Source organism: Rhinatrema bivittatum, chromosome 4 (genome assembly GCF_901001135.1).
Source record: "Rhinatrema bivittatum chromosome 4, aRhiBiv1.1, whole genome shotgun sequence".
NCBI lineage: Eukaryota > Metazoa > Chordata > Amphibia > Gymnophiona > Rhinatrematidae > Rhinatrema > Rhinatrema bivittatum.
Window position 1 is genome coordinate 293,303,603 of NC_042618.1, and position 22,659 is coordinate 293,326,261.

Consider the following 22,659-nt stretch of genomic DNA (forward strand, 5'->3'; position numbering starts at 1 on the left):
CGGCAAAGCGGTGAGGGTTCTTTCCGACAACTCCACCACCGTGGCTTACATCAACTGTCAGGGGGACACTCGCAGTCACCTGGTGGCCCTAGGAGAATGTTCAGGCCAATTTCCTCAGTCGTCAATCTCTCAATCCGGGAGAGTGGGAACTCTCGGAAGAAGCCATGGATCTGATCGTCGACAGGTAGGGCCCCCCTCACCTGGACCTCATGGCAACCTTGCGCAATGCCAAGGCCACTCGGTTCTTCAGCCGCTGGAGAGAGCACGGCTCGGAGGGCGTGGATGCTCTGGCTCTTCCTTGGCCTGCGGACGTCCTTCTGTACATGTTCCCTCCGTGGCCTCTGGTGGGAAAAGTTCTCCGAAGAATAGAACTACACCGAGGGCCAGTGGTTCTGGTAGCACCCGAGTGGCCTCGCAGACCATGGTTCGCGGATCTTGTCAATCTGGTGACAGACGGACATCTCCAACTAGGCCATCTTCCTCGTATACTTCGGCAGGGGCCCGTATTTTTCGACCAGGCTGATCGCTTTTGTCTAGCGTCCTGGCTTTTGAACGGAGATGCCTGAGGCTATAAGGAGGAGGTTATCTCCACTTTGCTGCGAGCTCAGAAGCAGTCAACTTCTCTTGCTTACGTGCACGTTTGGAAGGTCTTTGAGACTGTTTGTGCGGAGTCGGGCATCTCGGCACGCTCTGCTCCGGTCTCCTTTCTTTCTTTTCTCCAGAAGGGTCTCTCCAAAGGCCTTTCATTCAGTTCCCTGCATGTGCAAGTTTCCGCTCTCGGCTCTCTCCTTGGACGGGTCGAGGGTCATCCCTTAGCGGGCCACCCGTATGTGATTCACTTCTTGAAGGGAGTCAAGCACCTGCGTCCGCCCACTCGCTCTACTTGCCCATCATGGAGTCTTAATCTTGTCCTCAGGGCCCTCTGTGTGGCCCCATTCGAGCCTCTCCATCGGTCTTTCTAGTCTCTATTTCCTCCGCTTGGCGTGTTTCCGAGATTTAAGCATTGTCCTGTCGGGAACCTTTTTTGCGTTTTTCTGATTCTGGGGTTTCTTTCAAGACAGTGCCTTCTTTCTTGCCAAAGGTTGTCTCCACTTTCCATGTCAACCAGTCTGTGGATCTTCCAGCATTCTCCCCAGAGGAGATTGCGGGTACCACTGGGGGCGATCTTCGCAGACGATGTCAAACGAGTTCTACTCCGGTATCTCCAGGTCACCAATGACTTTCGGATCTCGGATCATCTTTTTGTCCTCTGGAGTGGTCCCAATTGGGGCAAACCGGCTTCTAAGACTACTATTGCATGGTGGTTGAAAGAGGCGATTTCCTCGGCCTATCTTTGCCAAGGTCGGGCGGTTCCTGAGGGCCTAAAGGCTCATTCGTTGCGTTCTCAAGCTACTTACTGGGCAGAGAGTCAATCGGTTTCTCCGCAAGAGATTTGCAGGGCCGCCACATGGACATCCCTGCATACTTTTGCTCGACACTACCGTCTGGATGTGCAAGCACCAGTTTTTGGTTCTTTTGGGCGGCAAGTGCTTCGAGCCGGACTGTCTCGGTCCCACCAGGTTTAGGGAAGCTTTGGTACATCCCACTGTCTGGACTGATTCGGGTACGTACAGGGAAAAGAAAATTAGTTCTTACCTGTTGATTTTCGTTCCTGTAGTACCACGGATCAGTCCAGACTCCCTTCCCTGTTACTTTTTTCTTACTGTCCACTCGAAGCTTGTTATTGCAGATTCTCAGAAGTTGATACTTCATTTTCTACTGAACACAGGACAATTACACCGGAAGCCTTGGTAGTTGAGAACCAAGTATATGCAAGAGCACTTAGTTCTACCATGTTTCTTTACAATGTTATTGAGTTGCTCATTTGAGCCTTTTGGTTACTTGCTTGATCCTTTTTATGTTTGTTGTTTTCTGCTTTGACAATGGTTATACTGAAGGGCTGCAGGGTAAACTCTGTCCTGATATAGGATACCCTTTCAGTTTTGGTCTGTCTCCATCTGCTGGACAGGAGGCTCAACCCACGGTCTGGACTTATCCGTGGTACTACAGGAACAAAAATTAACAGGTAAGAACTAATTTTCCTTTGACTGTCTAGGACATTTGCAGTGCTTATGCTCTCTCTCCCTCCTGTCTGGGGTTTTAAACCTGTAAAGAAAAGGTTTTCCACACATCCACAGCTTTCTGTTTTCCCTTAAAGTGGGCTGTCTAGTTCTATTATAGGAGTTTTTAAAGTGGTCTGTCCATTTTTTTCTCCTTCTTCTGAACACAAGAATTTAGGCCTATAAATTTCCCAGGCTTATGTCCTGTAGTAGTATGCCCTCACATATTTCATGATATTTTTCTCCTTCTAGTCTGGCGGACAGGACCAAGAGAGGAAAAGAATCAAGCGTCGGGGTGATTTATACTCCATCCAGACCTCACTGATTGTGGCAGCGTTGAAGAAGATGCTTCCCATTGGCCTGAATATGTGCACACCTGGGGATCAGGAGCTGATCTCTATAGCCAAGATCAGATACAGCCTGGTAAAGCAAAGCTTCTTCAGCATAGGCTCAAAACTGTCATGCTATATACGTCTCTGTCCTAGAAATACTGTATACCAGAAGCTATTTCTGCAAAGTACAGCGGTATTCACTCTCAACCCTCGAAGGCTTCTAACAGATTGGATTTTCAGGATAGCCCTAATGAATTTGCTTGAGGAAAATTTGTAAACAATGGAGGTGGTGTGCATGCAAATCAATCTCATGGATATTCATTAGTGATATCCTGAAAACCCACATGAATACCACTGGTATAGTATAAAGCTCTCTTTCAAAAGAAAGTAGTCTAAATGTTTATTTACTATAATTCTCATCAGTAATCACACCCATTTATTTATACAAAGTTGCTAAATGAGTCCATCTCCTGAATGACATTGAGCCAGTCCTGGGTTTGTAATCTCCATTATCTTATTGACTATATTAAAAATAAAAGGATAAATCCCAGAATGCTTGTAGAAAGGAGAAGAATCAGAACTGGCTTAGTATCAATAATGGCTTAGAGAGAGTTGGATCTCTGTTTACAAACCAGCTGAGGTAGTATTAAACCTGTGAAAAGTTTGTCACAGTGTACTGACAGAGCCTCTGATTCATTAGCTGGGGATCCTACTCATTTTAACACAATTTGTGACTATAACTAGAGGTTTATTTATTTATTTATTTTTAATTTTTCTATAACGAAGTTCCTGTACAAGTACAGATCACACCGGTTTACAATATAACCAAAACATTCGCTAAGGAGCGTTACATAGAACATGGAATGTATTATAACTTGAACATGTAACATATCAAAGCGTATAACTTAACATATCGTAATAGGTCTTAACCAGAACTAACATGTATTATAACTCAACATATCGTAATATGTTGTGATACAGGTATCTTAGGTTCTAACAGATCATTTCATTCTATAACTAGTGTATTAACAGCTTCTAATTTTATAACTGAGGGTCCTACTCAGAGTATGTGACTAACCAAGGTCCAACTCATAGTATAAAAACTTGTGAGTTTGTGGCCAGAGGTACAATTCAAAGTGTAATATAGCCTGTGAGTCAATACATGGGAATCTTATTTATCATATCACAAAGCATGTGAATCTATAACTGAAGTCCTCCCACAGTACATTTCTAGTGAGTCTGTAACTGGGGGTCAGTGTAACAACCTATGATTCTTAACAGGGGATCCTACTCAGTTTACTTACAAAGCCATTGATTCCGTCACTAGGAAACAGTTTAACTGAGTTTATCACCAGGGGACATAGCCTATGACTCCATAACTTAGAGTCCTACAAAAAATGAAACACAGCCTATGACACTATAACTAAGGGTCCTATTCAGTGTAACACAATCTAACACTGTCTGTAAATGTATAACCTGGGATTCTACTTTTCGGTGTAACACAGTCTCTGACTTTATGAATGGGAGGCCTACTCATGGATTAACATAGCCTATGAAACTGTAACTGTAAATCTTACTCAGTGTAATGCAGCATTCAAGTCTAAACCAGGAATCTTACAGTATTACAGTTTGTGAGCTATGACAAATGGCTCTAGTCATATTGTAACTAGGTATGACACCTAACTAACCTGGGCCCTACTGTGAGGTCAGTATTTAAAAAACTTGCCTGGCTAACATTGGGAGTTAGCATGACAAATCTTGAGGACAAACTGCCTGCCACTGAGCAGGTAAATTGTTGGTGGGTAACTCATTATGCACACAAAATTTAAGTGTTGAAAAAGAGGAGGGGCCAGAGGCATTCTTAGGCTGCAGTAAAACTTTAACTGGTATGCGCAGGAAGTCCCACTTAAATATATAACCTTCCTGAATAACTTACCTGCTTTCCAGCTTTCTGAATATTGTTCTCAGACTTCCTAGATATTAAAGTCATCTTTTCTACTGCAGGTGTGCTGATAAATTGTTTCTGATTTCCACAGAAAGATACTGATGATGAAGTTAAGGATCACTTGCGAAGTAACCTACATCTTCAGGAAAAGGTAAGATATAGTAAAAAGCAGAAAGAAAAAGAGATATGGCACAAACAGCATCTCTGACTCACTGCCACCTTCCAAGCACCCACATCCTAGCACAGTGGCAGTGACAGATAGAAAGAAGCAAAATGCTGCAGCTTTACTTATATTTATAATAGAAGTCAAGCCAATAGAACATAATGCAAGTCATGGGACAAAAAATCTTAATTACTTATTAGGATGTTTGGACCTTTTCCGCATTCCACTTAGTTCGAATAATCACTGTTACTGTACTTGCACTCACTACTGAAGACAACTTTGGGTTAGCTCAGAGGCAGCTCTGTGTATGTTTGCTGACTTAGCTGGTTTGATTCTCAGGCCCAGACTCTGCTTCCTGGGCCAGTAGGGACTGGGGATGCTGTGGAGATAGCATCCATAACCTCTGTGCGGGGGTTAGTGGAGAGAGATTCTCGGCCATTGCACAAATATATATCACAGACTGAACTGCTAACAGAGATTAGAAGGTTAATGATTTGGCAACACAATAGTAAGGGATTTCAATTACCTCAACATTGTTTGGGTAAACATCTCAACGGGACATGCAATGGAGTTAATAATTTTTAGATGCTGTAAATTACTTCTTCATGGAGCAGTTGATGCTGGAGCCAACGAGAAGGAGACTTATTTCTCAGTGGATTGCAAGACCTAATGCAAGAGGCAATATTAGTGGGGCCACTTGGGCATAGTTATAATGCCGCAAATTTGATATAATCATTAAGGGAAAGTATTAAGTAGAACTACTGCAGTTACTTTCAACCTCAAAAAAGGTAGACTGATAAAATAAGAAAATTAGGAAGAAACTAAAAGGGACATTTGCACAGGTTAAAAATCTGCATGAGGCATGGAGATGGTTTAAAGATACCATCTTGGAAACTCAGATAAAATGTATTTAGGGATCTTCACTATCAGTTTTTCTTTTCTTTTCTTGGGAATTCATCAGTATTTATTGTAACAAACAAAAGTGGGAAAAAATTAATGAGAAGGGGGGAACGATTCATTTTTTCACTGATGGTCTCCCGTTTTTGTTCTTTACAATAAACACTGATAGATTCCCAAGAAAAGAAAATAAAAACTGCAAACAAAGGTCCCTAAATGTATTCTATGCATTAAAAAAGGAAGAAAGGCAAACTGACTACCAATATGATGAAATGATGGTGCAAAAGAGGTCATTAAAGCCATAAAAATGCATCTTTTAAAACCTGGCAAGATAGATGTAAAATATTAATAAGGACAAAGAGACTTTGAGAAGCTTGCCATAAAGACAAAAACTAATCATAAAACTGTTTTCAAATTTCAAAAGCAGCCTGTGTGATAGCCAATTGGACCACTAGATGTCCAAAGGGTGAAAGGGGCCCTCAGAAGAAATAAAATATTAAAAGAAAAAAATACATGAATATTTTGCTACTGTTTTTTACTGAAAAAGATGCTGGGAAGCCACCCACGCCATTCGCGTTCTATGAAAGCGACGAGTCCAAAGACCAGAAATGAATCTGTTAAACTGGAGAATGTATTAGAAAAGGGATTCCCAGCCTTTCAGGGAACACACACTCTTTTTCAGCTTCAAAAAGGGTCACACACATTTCTCTTTCATTTTTGCATGCCATATCAAAAGAAATAATGAGATGCAATCCAGATCTACACTGAATACATAGGGAGGGCAATTTCCAAAGCTCTTTAAAAATTGCCCTTATATTTGAAGGTTGAGGCCATTCCACCTTCCAATCCAGCTGCAGTGGGGAAAAGGAAGGTAACTAAATGTGACCTGGCAGAAAATCAGTACTGGTACCTGCATACCCTCATTCTAATTTTCAAAGGGAAACTGCCTGCAATGTTTCCATTTGATAACTTGGGCCAACGAGGAAAGCCAATACTTTTGTTCCTGTGTACATTCATGCATATACTTTGTCCCTGCTTCAAAGCAGATGTAAAATATGCACAAGGATTTCAAAATTAAATCTCTGCATGTACTTTCCCTCCACCAACCCTAGCCCTGCTCCTATTTACCCTCAATGGCAGGGAATAGTAATTTTCAGAGGGCTTTTTTAAATAGGTAAAAAGGTGTTTATCCACTTAAAAAGATTTAAAACTTACCCTCCCTGAAAATTGATCATCTTTTAGCCTGCTTTTCTTTTCTTTTCTTTTTTTTTGTTATGATTATTACAAATACATGCAGAAAATGATAGACACTATATAATTTAGATTTTAGAAAAAGCTTGCATTTCAATGGGAAGAAGCCTAATGAGATCATGATGTCTGTCTGTGTATCCCATAAGAACATAAGAACATGCCATACTGGGTCAGACCAAGGGTCCATCAAGCCCAGCATCCTGTTTCCAACAGTGGCCAATCCAGGCCATAAGAACCTGGCAAGTACCCAAAAACTAAGTCTATTCCATGTTACCATTGCTAATGGCAGTCGCTATTCTCTCAGGGGTAGATTTTACAAATCTACGGGCACGCGTACTTTTGTTCGCGCACCAGGCGCTATCTAAAACCCCCTCCCTACCTTTATCTTAAAAGTTACTACTGCCTCCGGGCAGTAGCAACTTATGCGCGCCGGCGTGGCAGGCCCCGACACAGGCCGCTGTTTCGGGGCACTCGGCCACGCCCCCGAAACGCCCCCGAGCCGGAAACACGCCCCCCAGACACGCCCCAAAAACGCAGCGTCACTCCTGACACGCCCCCCAGGCAAGCCCCGGGACTTACGCGCGTCCCGGGACTTGCGTGCGCCGCCGAGCCTATGCAAAATAGGCTCGGCGCGCGCAGGAGGGGGTTTTAAAAGGGTTACCCGCTTACCTTATGCGTGTAACCCTTTTAAAATCCGGCCCTAAGTGAACTTAATAGCAGGAAATGGACTTCTCCTCCAAGAACTTATCCAATCTTTTTTTAAACACAGCTATACAAACTGCACTAACCACATCCTCTGGCAACAAATTCCAGAGTTTAATTGTGCGTTGAGTAAAAAAGAACTTTCTCCGATTAGTTTTAAATGTGCCCCATGCTAACTTCATGGAGTGCCCTCTAGTCTTTGTACTATCCGAAAAAGTAAATAACCAATTCACATCTACCCGTTCTAGACCTCTCATGATTTTAAAAATCTCTATCATATCCCCCCTCAGCTGTCTCTTCTCCAAACTGAAAAGTCCTAACCTCTTTAGTCCTTCCTCATAGGGGAGCTGTTCCATTCCCCTTTTCATTTTGGTAGCCCTTCTCTGTACCTTCTCCATTGCAATTATATCTTTTTTGAGATGCGGCGACCAGAATTGTACACAGTATTCAAGGTGCGGTCTCACCATGGAGCAATACAGAGGCATTATGACATTCACAGAGGCATTATGACATTATGCCATTATTATCCCCCTAAACAACTTTTGTGTTTAGTGTCATATCCACACTTGGCTATGCCTTGTGTTCCCTCCTCCATGATCCCTGGCCTAATCTTTCTGTAGTGCCCCCTTGACTGCTTACCTCACAGAACATGCCTGAGTCTGGGACCGACCTGGCAGGAGCCCTGCCAAGGACAGCCTCTGTTGGTCCTCACGTTCTTGGTGCCTGGTGGCCTTCACCTGGGGAAGAATCTTACCACCCAGTTGTTTCACCGGGTAGCAACTTTATACGTCTTTTAATTTTGGTCCATAATTTCAGCAAATCCAAACAGAAAAGGGAAGAATAAATCCCAAAGGAAAATAAATGTCAGCAAACCTTGCTCTTTTCTTTAAAGGGTCAAGATTCCTGATCCCACCAGTCTTTACTGCTCCAAGAGTTCTTTCCAAAGGGAGACTGAAGTAGGTCTGCCAAGGATCCCTTTCTATAGGCCTTAGGCCCCTCCCCTGAACGATCCTGATTGGCCCAGTCATCCTGCCTACCCCCTTCCCACAGCTGCAACTGCTTTCTGGACTCTCTTGGTGGAAGAAACCACTCTTCCTGAGAAAGGCTAGTTCTCTTCACCCTCCCTCCCTCTTAAGTTTTCCCCGATTGATTCTTTGGTTCTCAGCCTGGGGACATACACTCCTTCACATACCTCCCTTCTTTGTTGAGGAGCCTCGCAGTCCTCCATTGAGGTTCCAGCCCCCTCCCGAGACAGGAAATCAGCATTACCATGATGTTTTCCAGCCCTATGCGTAACAGTGAATTGGTAGGGTTGTTGGACCAGGTACCACCTTATGAGGCAGGCATTCGTATTTTTCATTTGGCCTAACCATGTCAGTGGAGCTTGGTCAATTACTAGTCGAAACAGTCGCCCCAATAGATAGTACTGAAGGCTTTCCACTGCTCATTTAATGGCTAAGCATTCCTTTTCCATGGTTGAATATTTCCATTCAGCAGCGGAGAACTTTTGGCTTTTACATAACTGGATTCTTGTCCAGCCCCTCCACTTGGCTGAGAACGGTGCCGAGGCCCACGCTGGAGGCATTGGTTTGAACGGGTGAGAAAAATCAACATTACGTTTCTTTATCATGCTAACATGTGACCTGGTTTGGCTGATTCTTTTTTAGGAGGTCCGTTAATGGGGTGGTGATCTCAACAAAAGCAGGGAGAAACTTCCAGTAGTATCTCATCATCCATAAGAATGCTTGTACCTGTTTCTTTGTTTTGGGGTTGGGGACGTTTAATACTGCCTCTACTTTAGAGGGGACAGGATTTATCTTTCCATTCCCTACAATATGCCCTAGGTACTGAACCTCTTGGTGGCCTAACACACACTTCTTTGAGTTTGCAGTGATCCCGGCCATATACAGGGCCTGGCAAACACTTCTCAAGTGGGCTAGGTGAGCGGACCATTCAGGTGAGAAAATTACGATGTCATCTAAATAAGCCATGGCGAAGGTCTGGTGGGGTTATACAATCTGATTAATAACTCTCTGAAAGGTTGTTGGAGCTCCATGTATGACATAGTGAGGGCAAATTCTTCAAAATGGCGCCGGCGCTACCTTTGCCCTCACTATGTCATATGGGCGACGGTCGCCCGTATGACATAGTGAGGGCAAAGGTAGTGCCGGCGCCATTTTGAAGATTGGCAATACGGCCCGCGTGCAGGAGGTCGCTCCTGGACCCCCGCTGGACTTTTGGCAAGTCTTGTGGGGGTCAGGAGGCCCCCCCAAGCTGGCCAAAAGTCCCTGGGGGTCCAGCGGGGGTCCGGGAGCGATCTCCTGCACGCGTGACGTCGGGAGCCAGGAACCAAAATGGCGCCGGTGCTACCTTTGCCCTGTCACATGATAAGGGCAAAGGGCCACCAGCGCCATTTCTCAACGCAGCCGTGGCCAGAGAGCTGGAGATCACGCCGGCCCCCCCCCCCCCCCACTGGACCCCAGGTAATTTAAAACTTTTTGGGGTGGTTCAGGAGGGTGGGGGATTTGTTTTAAAGGTTCGGGGTGGGTTTTAGGGTTGTTTTGGTGTGCCGGTTTTCCCGCCCTCCCCCGATTTACGATTTTTAACGATTTAAAAAAAAACAAAAAACACGACGATCAGATTTCCCTCCCCCCCCCAGCCAAAATCGATCGTTAAGACGATCGATCACACGATTCACACCCCTATTATCTAGTAGTCCCAGCCACTCTCTCACTCACAAACAACTGTCACCTATATCATCAACTGGCAAAGGTAAACCAGGAGTCCTCTTTTTCCCTGTCCAGCTCTCCCTTACCTTTTTATGCACACTACAAACTAATATTAGACACAAATAAGACACCACAAGAAACCATTTTCAAGAAACTATTTTCCCAAGACTCTGGGCCAAATTCTGTTACTTTGAAACCTATAATCTGGGTACTCCAACCCCAGTTTACAGGTTTTCCCAGCCTGGGAACCACACTCCACAAGCACTTCTCCCCCTTCCCAGGAGGGCCTGTAACCACCCTGTGCCAGCTGGTGAGGGAGATTCCAATTACCAAGTGCACCAAGATGGGGACAAAATCCTTGCCTTTTCCAAATGGGGATGCAACCCCTTTACCCCACCCGGGAACACAACCCCTTTTATCCAGAACCTAGAACCCTTTGACCTCCCCCCCCCCCCCCCCCCCCCCCCAGTTTGCTGCAGCGGAGGTTAGAGATGTCCTGCCAAAGCCAAAAGGAGACACCCCCCCCCCCCCACCGAAAGACACAAAAAATACAAAAGACACAAGAAAAGCAAAAGGGAAAATAAAGAACCTTACACTTACCAGAAAAATACTAGGGGAGAGCCGGAGAAGAAAAGACAAAGCAGCCGAAACACCAAAACCAAAACCACACAGCCAAAAAGAAAAGGTGGTGGATGCTGGTAACTATGTGTGCACAGTCACAGACAACCAGCTTTGGCTCAAAGTCCTGGAAATCCTCAGTAGCAGGATAATCTTTGGCCATAAAGAAAAAGAAAAAATATAAGGAAGTGAAATTGCCACAAAGCCACAAAGGTTCAGGGAGAGAAACACCATTCTCTACCCCACCTGAGCTAATGCACCAAAATTGTGGAAACTCCCATAGATGGGACCTACCCGGGAGGCCCCTTGACCTGGCTTTCTACACTTCTGTCTATACCAATTTAACAGCTTTGTAATCATTAAAGATACAGAATACAATTAGCTTACTTCCTTATTTTATTATCTGATTGTACGCACACAGATAAAACAGGCCATCAGGTACAGCCCAAAATATGAGAGCTCTGAGTGGCACAGCAACAATTCATACCTTATAAATGATCTTAAGACACTGATGATAAGCCATAGATAAATCAACAGTCAGCATCTCATATTATAAACAAATATGTGGAACATATTATCCATATTCATTTACCTAACTCAGTGTAACTAATACCTATGCATAAGCTTGCATTTCTCCTAAGAAATTACAATTAGCTTTCTGGAGTAAATAACATTAAATACTTCCATGTATGGTTACGCTTGGCTATTACAGATTATATCAATATATAATTCTTAGCATGCTATAGCTATGTCCTTTTCAGTATTTCTGCCTTCAGCTGTATCTAGCTAGGCCTAAAAACACAGTCTCAATTCTTATGATGGCAGTTAGCATAACCTAAGGATTTCAAGCTGGAAATCATGAAATTCACCACACCTTTAAATCTAATGTGGGAGCCTTGGGACCCGCATTAGAGTCCCAAGGCTGCCGCATTAGATTACCGTTTCCTGAGGAGGTGATCTTAATTTAACGCGCTGACAACTAAGGGGGTCATTTTCAAATTCTTAACCCGTGCGATAAGCCGCTATCACATGCGAAAAGTCCCTTTTCACGTGCAATAGCATGCTGGGGGCGGAGTTGGGGCAGCGAGGGGAGGAGTTGGGGCGGCGAGGAGGCAGACTCCGCAGTGTCTTTGTTGGCGGCGATAAGGTAAGAAACGTTATTGTTGCCAGTAGCACGCCCAATAGTGCCACCTTTCACGGTGGCTCTATTGGGTGTGAAAGCCTGCAGCAAAAACACCGTGGTGGTGCGAAGGCTGCCGGCTTTTGCATTCGGCTGCATTGTTATTAACATCAAATTGGCTGTTTATGAGCTGCTTACATGAATTTGGAAAATTCATGCATGCAAATCGCATGCAAAGCAGCCATTGTAATAGAGGAGAAAATCTGGGCAAGGCTATGCAAAATATCATGTATATTGCATAATATTGCAGCGATAGAAGTATATTGTGTGATAAAAGGTGTATATCGCGCAATATATGCTGTTTAACGTGCATTAGAGCCCTATTGTGGCTTGATGCATCTCCCTATATGTTAGCCAGCTAATTCTGACTATCAGAGTTAGCTGGATAACTTAATCGACTAACTCATCTCCTCCCAGTTATGTCCGCAGAATACCGCTAACTTATCTAGTTAGAATTTAGCCAGAAAAGTACCCCAATCTTCATTTGGTTGGATAACTTCTCTGTTATCCAGCCAAATGCCTTTGAATACGGACCTCCTAGTCTTCTAGGTCTCTGTATTCTTGCTGGATAGTAACCAGCTACCAATCTGCCTGCACTTCCCAGTTGGTTTTTTGGTTGTTGTAGGTTGCTGGTAGCAACCTATCTGTGCCATGGCCTGCAAGCTTCTGAAAAAAAAAAAAAGGTATGGATCAGCCTGTCACAGAAGCTCATACTTGTGGTAGTACTATTCAGATTCTTATTTAATATTTCTTTTAATACTTTTATTTTCATTAGTTTGTTATAGAAAGTCATGGTGAGAGACATGATGAGTTTGTCCTTGAGCTTCTCTTTCTAGAGAAAATGCTGTCTTCTGGTACTTTATTCAAGTCTGTCACCAATTTGACTGGTGAAACAATATTCTTTGCTATATATATATATATATCTTCTGATGTGAGCTGCTTGACATAACTTTTATAAGTGGTTATCCTGGTTACCTCAAAAAAGACTTCATAACATAATTTTTAATCCATAATATATTCTTATATACAGTCTGACGACCCAGCTGTGAAATGGCAGCTGAACCTTTACAAAGATGTCCTGAAGAACCAGAATGATGAGCCTCTGGACTCTGACCAAGTGGTGGAACGTGTGCAGAAGATCTCCGCTGCAGTCTATCACCTTGAGCAGGTGGGAAGGGTCATCACAGTGTCTGTGCCTGCAGCAACAGCAGCAGCCCTTAACTAAGGATGCCAGCTCTCATCTTGAGTTTGCATTTTAGTGACGCTGTGGTCGGCAGGGTCTTTATAATGGGCTAAGATCCTAGTGGGCTAAAGATTCATGTGGAGAAAGGATCTTTGATGGGCTAAGGGCCCCTGATGGGTTTGAGTGTCCTGGTGGGCTAAGGGGTCATGGCAAGCAGACACTATGACAGACAGATGATTTTGGTAGACAGAGGCCCTATAAATGGATTGAGATCTTTTGGTAGGCTGAGGCCCTATGATGGCTAGAGGTTCCTTGATGGACAGATAATTTCAGTAGTGTCAATTAATCAATCTGATTTCACTGACAGGTTGAGCAGCCTTTGCGATCAAAGAAGGCAGTGTGGCACAAGCTCTTGTCTAAGCAGCGTAAGCGAGCAGTTGTGGCATGTTTCCGGATGGCTCCCCTGTACAATCTGCCTAGGTATGAGTTGTACTTCTGAATTCTAATCATTGTTTACTGATAATTATGGAGAAGTTACTAATTATAAGGTAGCTTATTATGATAAATCTTCAATGATTTAAGTGTATAAATAGGGTGACCATTTAGCCCTAAGTCATAAGGATGGAACTGGGTATTTTGCAAGAGCTCCTAAATATTGCTGCCATGCATAGCAGCATTATAGTAATGCTTAGATACTTTGCTCCTTTCCCTGTCAGTCTTTTCCCTTATTCTCTACTTTCTTGTTATCTTTCCTTAGTCCTTCCCCTCTTGTCCTCTTTCATTTTTCCTTCTGTCGATGCTACCAGAAACGTAAATGTGATCTTACGGATCAGCTTAGAGGTAGATTCTAAAAGCCCGGCGTGTGCCTCATTTGGAGGATGAACACACCCAAGTTGGGCTTATGCATGCCCAGCAAATTTTAAAAGGTGCCCAGAGATACGCGCATCTCTTGCAGCATGCACATCTCACTTGTTTTCAAAAAGGGGCATGGGCAAGGTGTAGGCGCTCTGTAGTGGGGCCAAGATAGTTCCGCCTAAATACTTATGTGCCTGGGTGTGCGCCCAGGTCCAGTACCACGTAAGTTTACTTCTATGGAGGAGGTGTAACTTAACCCCCGCCCAGCAAAGAGTCATTTCTGATTAGTTTAAAGGGACTGGAGTAAATGCGGGGAGTGTAGGCTATTAAACCAGGAGAGTTTCGAGTACCTAACTCTTGATTGGACAAACCGGTGGATGAACTGGTGAAACTGACAATGGTGTGGAGATACGCCAGTTATACAATACCCTAATTTATGTGGTAGAAACCGGATTTAAAAAGCTAGGCGCACACACACTTAAAATAGCATACACATGTGTGAGCAACCAAGCTATTTTATAACATGCACGCATAATGGATGTTATAAAATGGCCGCATCCCTGGCCACATGTGTGTCCGAACACTAGTTTGAAATTTACCATCCCTATGTGTGTACAGCTTGGGGCTCAAAAACATTGTGGGGGGTTTTGATTCCTTGTGTGTGGTGATGTCTTTTGCCTTTTTTAAACTGATTTGATTGATCCATATTTGCAGTATCAACCTCCAGATCAGGACAGTATCCAAAATCTAGATAGAAAATATCAAATCAGTACAGAGATAAAGTTATTCATAAGCAATCACCATAATTAGAGATCCTGTTCGTACCCCAGATCAGTCCAGACAAATGGTTTTGCATCCTACCAGCAAATGGAGGTAGAGAACTAAAAACTTTGAGGCACTGCTACATAACTGTGAGTGCCACCTGCAGTCTCTCAGTATTTCTCTGTCTCCAGCAGATGGCAGAGGTGCAAGTTACAAATCGCTCCCTGAGGTGTTAGGTTCCTTCTTGGGCCATCCCTCAGGTTGAGCCGGGAGAGCGAGGGTTTGGTAATCCCTGATCAGCTTTAGTTCGCAGCACATCCAGGGGTCTCACAGCCAGGGGTCATCATTCCTTCTTATTCTCTGAAGGCTCCTTCCCAGCAGCAGGAAAGTATTCCAGTTTTTTGCTTGACTTTCTTCCTTTGCTGTGGCTGCTGTTTCTTAAGAAAAAGAAAATGTTACATTTTTCTTTCATCAGCAGCTGCTCGGGCTGTTTCTGGTTTGATCATCCAGGCAGGCCCGGGCTGGGGAAGGGAGCAGTGTAGCTCCTCTGTTTGCAGCTTCGGGCTGCTCGGGAAGCCGGAGGTTGCGTTGGGCCGTGTTCCCCACCTCTCTTGTGCACTGCGATCATGCAGCTTCTGTGCCTCTGCAGCAGGCCCGGCCGCATGGAGACAAGATGGCTCTGACAGCGGTTTCCCAGTGGCAAGAAAGCCTGTCAGGCCGGTGGCCTGGCTCGGGGTCAGCTGAATGCAGTGGTGCTATGCCACAATTAATTTCTGGAGGGGAGGGGCCCTCCAGTGGGAACGAGGCTGGTAGGAAAGCCACAGATTCCCAAGGCCCTGTCAAGATAAATACTGGGAGCCTAAAAAGCCTGTCACGCAGGAGAAAGGCTACAGCTCGGAAGATGATTGACTCCCAGAAGTCCAGGGACTCCTCTTCCCCGTTATCTCTGGTGATCCTGTCAGGGGGAGGGAGGAGATGCAAGCTCTGGGCTGGACAGGGGAGAGGATGATGTGGAGTTTTCCTCAGAATTTGTCTTTACCTTTTTAACCAGGAAAAGCACTGGCTATAAAAGGATATTTCTGTCAGCCTTCTCGTCCTGCTGCAAAGAGGCCGAGGGGCTCCTTGACTGGGGGTCAGGGGACCTCCTTCGCCAGCTGGGTCAGGACCATCCTGAGGGACCTGGCAGCTCAGATGATCTGTCCTGGATGACCCAGAAGATGGTCTTGGAGTTGGTCCAGGGGTGGATCATGATGACCCAGCAGATTTCATGGTGGATGTCAATCAGGCTGATCCCGAAGAGGTCCCAATAACGGAGGGAAATGACCAGCAGGTGGTTCATCTGTTCCGTAAGGAGGAGTTGAGGTCCCTTATTTCCCATGTTCAGAAGGAACTGGGTATTAAGGTGGTCCAGGAGGAGTCTGACAAAGAAGGGGGTGGATCCTGTGTTGTTTGTACTCTGGGATCCACTGAAAAACCTTTCTTATCCCTAAAAGGATCAAGAAGTTGGTGAACCAGGAAGGGGACTTCCCAGAGGCAAGGTGGCTCTAGCCCCAAGGTGGCTAGAGCCAAAGCAATATTGAATCCCCTCACGGAGGAAATCCTGCAGCTGCTGGTATTGCTGAAGGTGCATGCTTCGGTCTCGATGGTCACTAACAAGTCGACCTTTCTGGTTGCAGGTTTGGCAGCATTAAAGGATGCACAGGACTGTAAGCTAGAGATTCATTGGGAGAGGATGCTTGAAGTCTTGACGCTGAGCCTGTGAGCAGTGATCTGTGGAAGTCTGATGCAGAGGGCCTTTTTATGCTGGGTCCAGAACACAGGTGGAGGCCAGGATTGCAGATGAGGCTGACACACTTTATGACACACTTTATGACTTGAGCTGGTCTTCAGCCAGGAATATGGCCATGGTGGTCTGCTGTGGTTGCAGAATTGGCCAACTGATATGTGGTCCAAGTCTCAGCTCTGTAATCTTCCCTTAAAAGGAAGGAAAATTGTTGTTTGAGGAGGACCTGAAACAAATGATGAATGTTTTGGGGGAGTCTAAAGGGAATAAGCTGCGGGAGCATAAGATTACAGTTTGGAAGTCTTTTCCGCCTCTCTCTAGGTTTTGGGAGTTGCGGCAATTTTTGTCCCAGTAAGGATTCTGCACTGTCTTTGGGGCAAAACCAGGGTTCCAGTAGGCAGCAGTCCTTTCGAGGTACCCGTAGACTAGGGATGTGAATCGTGTCCTCGATCGTCTTAACGATCGATTTCGGCTGGGAGGGGGAGGGAATCGTATTGTTGCCGTTTGGGGGGGTAAAATATCGTGAAAAATCGTTAAAAATCGTTAAAAATCGAAAAATCGAAAAATCGAAAAACCGGCACATTAAAACCCACTAAAACCCACCCCCGACCCTTTAAATTAAATCCCCCACCCTCCCGAACCCCCCCCCCCAAATAACTTAAATAACCTGCGGGTCCAGCGGCGGTCTGGAACGGCAGCGGTCCGGAACGGGCTCCTGCTCCTGAATCTTGTCGTCTTCAGCCGGCGCCATTTTCCAAAATGGCGCCGAAAAATGGCGGCGGCCATAGACGAAAAAGATTGGACGGCAGGAGGTCCTTCCGGACCCCCGCTGGACTTTTGGCAAGTCTCGTGGGGGTCAGGAGGCCCCCCACAAGCTGGCCAAAAGTTCCTGGAGGTCCAGCGGGGGTCAGGGAGCGATTTCCCGCCGCGAATCGTTTTCGTACGGAAAATGGCGCCGGCAGGAGATCGACTGCAGGAGGTCGTTCAGCGAGGCGCCGGAACCCTCGCTGAACGACCTCCTGCAGTCGATCTCCTCCCGGCGCCATTTTCCGTACGAAAACGATTCGCGGCGGGAAATCGCTCCCTGACCCCCGCTGGACCTCCAGGAACTTTTGGCCAGCTTGTGGGGGGCCTCCTGACCCCCACGAGACTTGCCAAAAGTCCAGCGGGGGTCCGGAAGGACCTCCTGCCGTCCAATCTTTTTCGTCTATGGCCGCCGCCATTTTTCGGCGCCATTTTGGAAAATGGCGCCGGCTGAAGACGACAAGATTCAGGAGCAGGAGCCCGTTCCGGACCGCTGCCGTTCCGGACCGCTGCCGTTCCAGACCGCCGCTGGACCCGCAGGTTATTTAAGTTATTGGGGGGGGGGGTTCGGGAGGGTGGGGGATTTAATTTAAAGGGTCGGGGGTGGGTTTTAGGGGGTTTTAGTGTGCCGGCTCACGATTCTAACGATTTATAACGATAAATCGTTAGAATCTGTATTGTATTGTGTTCCATAACGGTTTAAGACGATATTAAAATTATCGGACGATAATTTTAATCGTCCTAAAACGATTCACATCCCTACCGTAGACATCCCTGAGCGGGCTCCGACCAGGGGTCCAGTGGCGGTAAGGTTTCACAATGAAGCCAGGCTGGTCCACTCTCTTGAGATGGTGGTGGAAGGCTGTCTATCACAGTGAACCAGGTTTATGCTTTGCTTTAGAATTTTTCACACCCCATTATGGAAGTTTTTGCGGTGTCTCATTGCAGTATCCGAGGCAAGCAAGCAGCGATTCAGGACACATTGTTGCCTTCAGATGCTGGCATGATAGTACCGGTAGCAGCCAGGGAGCATGGTCACGGGAATTACTTGATTTACTGTGTTGTACCAAAAAAAAGAAGGAGCCTTTCATCCCACCCTCGATCTGCAAAAGGTGAAATGTAGTACTGCTAGTTTCCATTTTTCCTTATGGAAATATTGCAGATGGTGATAGGGGCAATTTGTCTCATGGAGTTTTTTGGGCCTCGCTAGACTTGATAGAAGCCTATCTGCACATCCCCATTTGGGAAGGACATCAAAGTTTCTTTGTGTTATGGTTCTGGGGTAACTTTTCCAGTTTCGGGCCCTTCCGTTTGGTTTAGCGACTGTACCTCGCACGTTCACAAAGGTGATGGTGGTGGTGGCAGCAGCTCTCCACAGGGAGGGGATCCTAGTTCATACTTATCCAGATGACTGGCTTATCCGAGGGAAATTGGAGGAGGTATGCCAGCAGGCTGTGCGCACGGTGATGGGTATGTTGCAGTCCTTGAGCTGGGTGGTGAATTTGGTGAAGAGTCACATGAACCCTACCCAGATCAACATAAGAACATAAGAACATAAGAAATTGCCATGCTGGGTCAGACCAAGGGTCCATCAAGCCCAGCATCCTGCCTCCTGCCTCCAACAGAGGCCAAACCAGGCCACAAGAACCCGGCAAGCACCCAAACACCAAGAAGATCCCATGCCACCGATGCAACCAATAGCAGTGGCCATTCCCCAAGCAAATCTGACCAACAGCAGTCAATGGACTTCTCCTCCAAAAACCCACCCAAACCCCTCCCGAACCCAGCCACACCAACTGCACCAACCACACCCTCCATCAACAAACCCCAGAGCTCAACCGCGCGCCGAGTAAAAATGAATCCTCTCCAACCAGTCCCAAATGTGCCACCCACGAACCCTATGGAATGCCCCCAGTCCCTCCACTATCCGAAAGTGCAACCGACTCACATCCACTTGCCCAAGACCTCCCATGACCCTAAAGACCTCCATCAAATCCCCCCCAGCTGTCCCCACTCCAAGCCGAACAGACCCAATCCCTCCAACCCCTCCCCACATGTGATCTGCTCCACCCATCCCCACCACCATCCCGGCCACCCCTCTCTGTACCCCCTCTATCGCAACCACATCCTCTCCGAGATGCGGTGACCAGAACTGCTGGTCGCCACATCTCAGGGACCAGCAGTGGAATACTTGGGGGCAAAGTTTGATACTCATCTCGGAAGAATGTTTCTCACCTTGGAGAGGATTCAGAAATTACAATCCCAGGTAATGCAGATTTTGCGGATGCCAGTGCCCAGGGTTTAGAATTATCTTCAGGTCCTAGGTTCAATGGCATCTATGTTGAATTTGGTGCCATGGACTTTTGCCCACATGCACACTCTACAGGGGGCATTGCTAGTCCCCTCGGGTGGGGAGCGTGTAGCCAGGGCTACACGCTCCCCACCCGAGGGGACTCGGCGACGACAACGCGGCAGCAGCCACGTAAGAAACTTTGCCTACCTGAAAGGGAAACCGCGCCGAAAACGATCCGCCCACCGATCCAGCTCCTCCAATAGGAGCAGGCCCTGAGGGGCTTTAAATCCGCAGTCAGCCCGGCGCCGCGCGCCTAGCGTCGCGCGCCGAAGGAGCGCGACAAAGGGGCAGGCCCCTTTGTTTCGCCCCTTCGTACAGCCCTGAGAAGCCCTGAGCCATACCCTTGGATAAATCTAAAGCCATAAAGGTAGCAGCCAGCAAAGGTCCTAGGCTAGGGGATTCCGTAGGCTGGAACAAAGCCACCTCTCAACTTACCTCCCTAGCACCCTCCCAGCATCCACTCCAGCCTCTCCAACAGCCACCCTGCATTCAATCCAGCCTCTCCATCTTGAGCAAACAACCCCTCAACCATCTTGAGCAAACAACCATCTTGCAAACATCCAACAAATGCTCAGCAAACAACCATCCTACAAGCATTCAGCAAACAACCATCTTGAGCAAACAACCTTCTTGAGCAAACAACCATCCTGCTAGCATTCAGCAAACAACCATCTTGAGCAAACAACCTTCTTGAGCAAACAACCATCCTGCTAGCATTCAGCAAACAACCATCTTGAGCAAACAACCTTCTTGAGCAAACAACCATCCTGCTAGCATTCAGCAAACAACCATCTTGAGCAAACAACCATCCTGCAAGCGTCCAACAAATGCTCAGCAAACAACCATCCTACAAGCATTCAGCAAACAACTATCTTGAGCAAACAACCTTCTTGAGCAAACAACCATCCTGCTAGCATTCAGCAAACAACCATCTTGAGCAAACAACCTTCTTGAGCAAACAACCATCCTGCTAGCATTCAGCAAACAACCATCTTGAGCAAACAACCTTCTTGAGCAAACAACCATCCTGCTAGCATTCAGCAAACAACCATCTTGAGCAAACAACCATCCTGCAAGCGTCCAACAAATGCTCAGCAAACCATCCTGCAAGCATTCAGCAAACAACCATCCTGAGCAAACAACCATCCTGAGCAAACAACCATCCTGAGCAAACAACCATCCTGAGCAAACAACCATCCTGCAAGCATTCAGCTATCAACCATCCCGCAAGCATTCAGCAAACACCCTCACTGCAAACAACCATTCTACGCTCATCCAGAGCCCTAACCAATTAATTATTTCTTCCTAATCCCAGCCTTTCCTCCCATCAGTCTTCCGCCTATCCACGGCACCAGCCATCAGTCATTCGCCTATCCACGGCTCCAGCCATCAGTCATCCGCCTATCCTCGGCACCAGCCACCAGTCATCCGCCTATCCACGGCACCAGCCAGCTAACCATTCACAATGTCTCTAGTACTCCCAATACCAACATTACAACACCGCCTCCCACCTAAAAGATTATCTGCCAGACGAGCCCTCCTCAAGAACTTAAAAACCCTCACCTCCATCTCGATTACTCCAATCACACAGCTTTTAGGCCTCTCCCTCTTCTCACTCTCACTCTTCAATGCACAATCCCTAACAAAAAAATCCCTAATCTTTAATGATTATCTCAACGACGCCAAGCCAGATATTTGTGGAGTAACTGAAACATGGCTCAAGCCCTCAGATACAGCGTTAATAAACCAACTACCTACACATACCTATGACGTCTTCTCACTCCCGAGACTGAAAAAAAGAGGAGGTGGAATCCTTTTGGCTACCAAAAAAAGTCTGAACTTCTCCCAACATCCATTCAGCTCTAACTCAAAACTGGAAGTCGGCTTCTTCACCTCACAACATCTTCAAATCCTTCTTGTCTACGCCCCCCCAGGGTTCCTAGAATCCAATGTCTCCCCTATCCTTGAAATCTCCACCTTGCTCATCAACCTGGATTCTCCAGCAATCATCTTAGGAGACTTCAATCTACATATTGACAACCCCTCACCATCCAACAGCTGTATAACCCTCCTCACAGCCCTATCTGCCATGGGATTCCAACAAATAGTCAATGAACCCACACACAAAGCGGGTCACACCCTGGACTTGATTTTCTTCAACAAAGGGATTACAAACACGTACAACTTAAAGAACAAAAAGGTCCCTTGGTCAGACCACTCTCTTATTTCCACCTCTTTCGCACTGGAAGAAACCAACACTCCTAACATCCCCTCTCCTTCATTCCATTACAAAAAGCGATGTTCTCCAGAAGACCTCAACACCCAATTAGTCTCCCAGCTCCCCCTATTAGACTTATCCGACCCTAACACTGCCATTCGTTCATGGAACAACATAACAGAAAATATAGCCAACAAGCTCTGTCCTTCAATTACAAAAAAATCTCACACCAATGCAGCCAACAGACAACCTTGGTTCACCAACGAACTCAGAAAACTTAAACAAACTTTAAGAAAAAAAGAAGCGACCTGGCGTAAAACCCCTTGCGACACCACCATCTCATCATACAAATCCACACTTTACCAGTACAAATCCCTCACCTCAAAATCAAAAAAGATTTTTACGCATCCAAGATTCACAACCTGGTCTTTGACGCTAAAGCCCTCTTCGCCTATGTCTCCAGCCTCACTCAAACCATACCGCGAGAAATCCCCGGCAATATGGCTCAGTCCAAAGCCGAAGAACTCGCTCAGTTTTTCCAAAATAAAATTTCCAATCTCCTAACACAACTGCCTCCCGACACAGCAGCCCTCCAGACATATCAACAACCTGCACACAAAAATGCCAGCTTAAACACCTTTGAACCTGTAGCCTCCACTGAGATACAAGCCATCCTGAGAAAAATGAAACCTTCATCTCATCCTGCAGACCACATCCCCTCCAAATTACTTCTATCTATTCCAGACACAATAGCTACATCTTTGACAAATATCATCAACTGCTCT

General features: G+C 46.1%; 1 protein-coding gene across 1 annotated transcript in view; it reads left to right on the forward strand.

Moving 5' to 3' along the window:
• Positions 1–22,659, forward strand: part of RYR3 (ryanodine receptor 3) — a 1,291,138-nt gene that overhangs the window by 900,757 nt on the left and 367,722 nt on the right. The window contains 4 exon segments of the mRNA XM_029600192.1: positions 2,352–2,522; positions 4,468–4,527; positions 12,947–13,084; positions 13,467–13,579. Coding sequence (XP_029456052.1) covers positions 2,352–2,522; positions 4,468–4,527; positions 12,947–13,084; positions 13,467–13,579 — 482 coding nt within the window.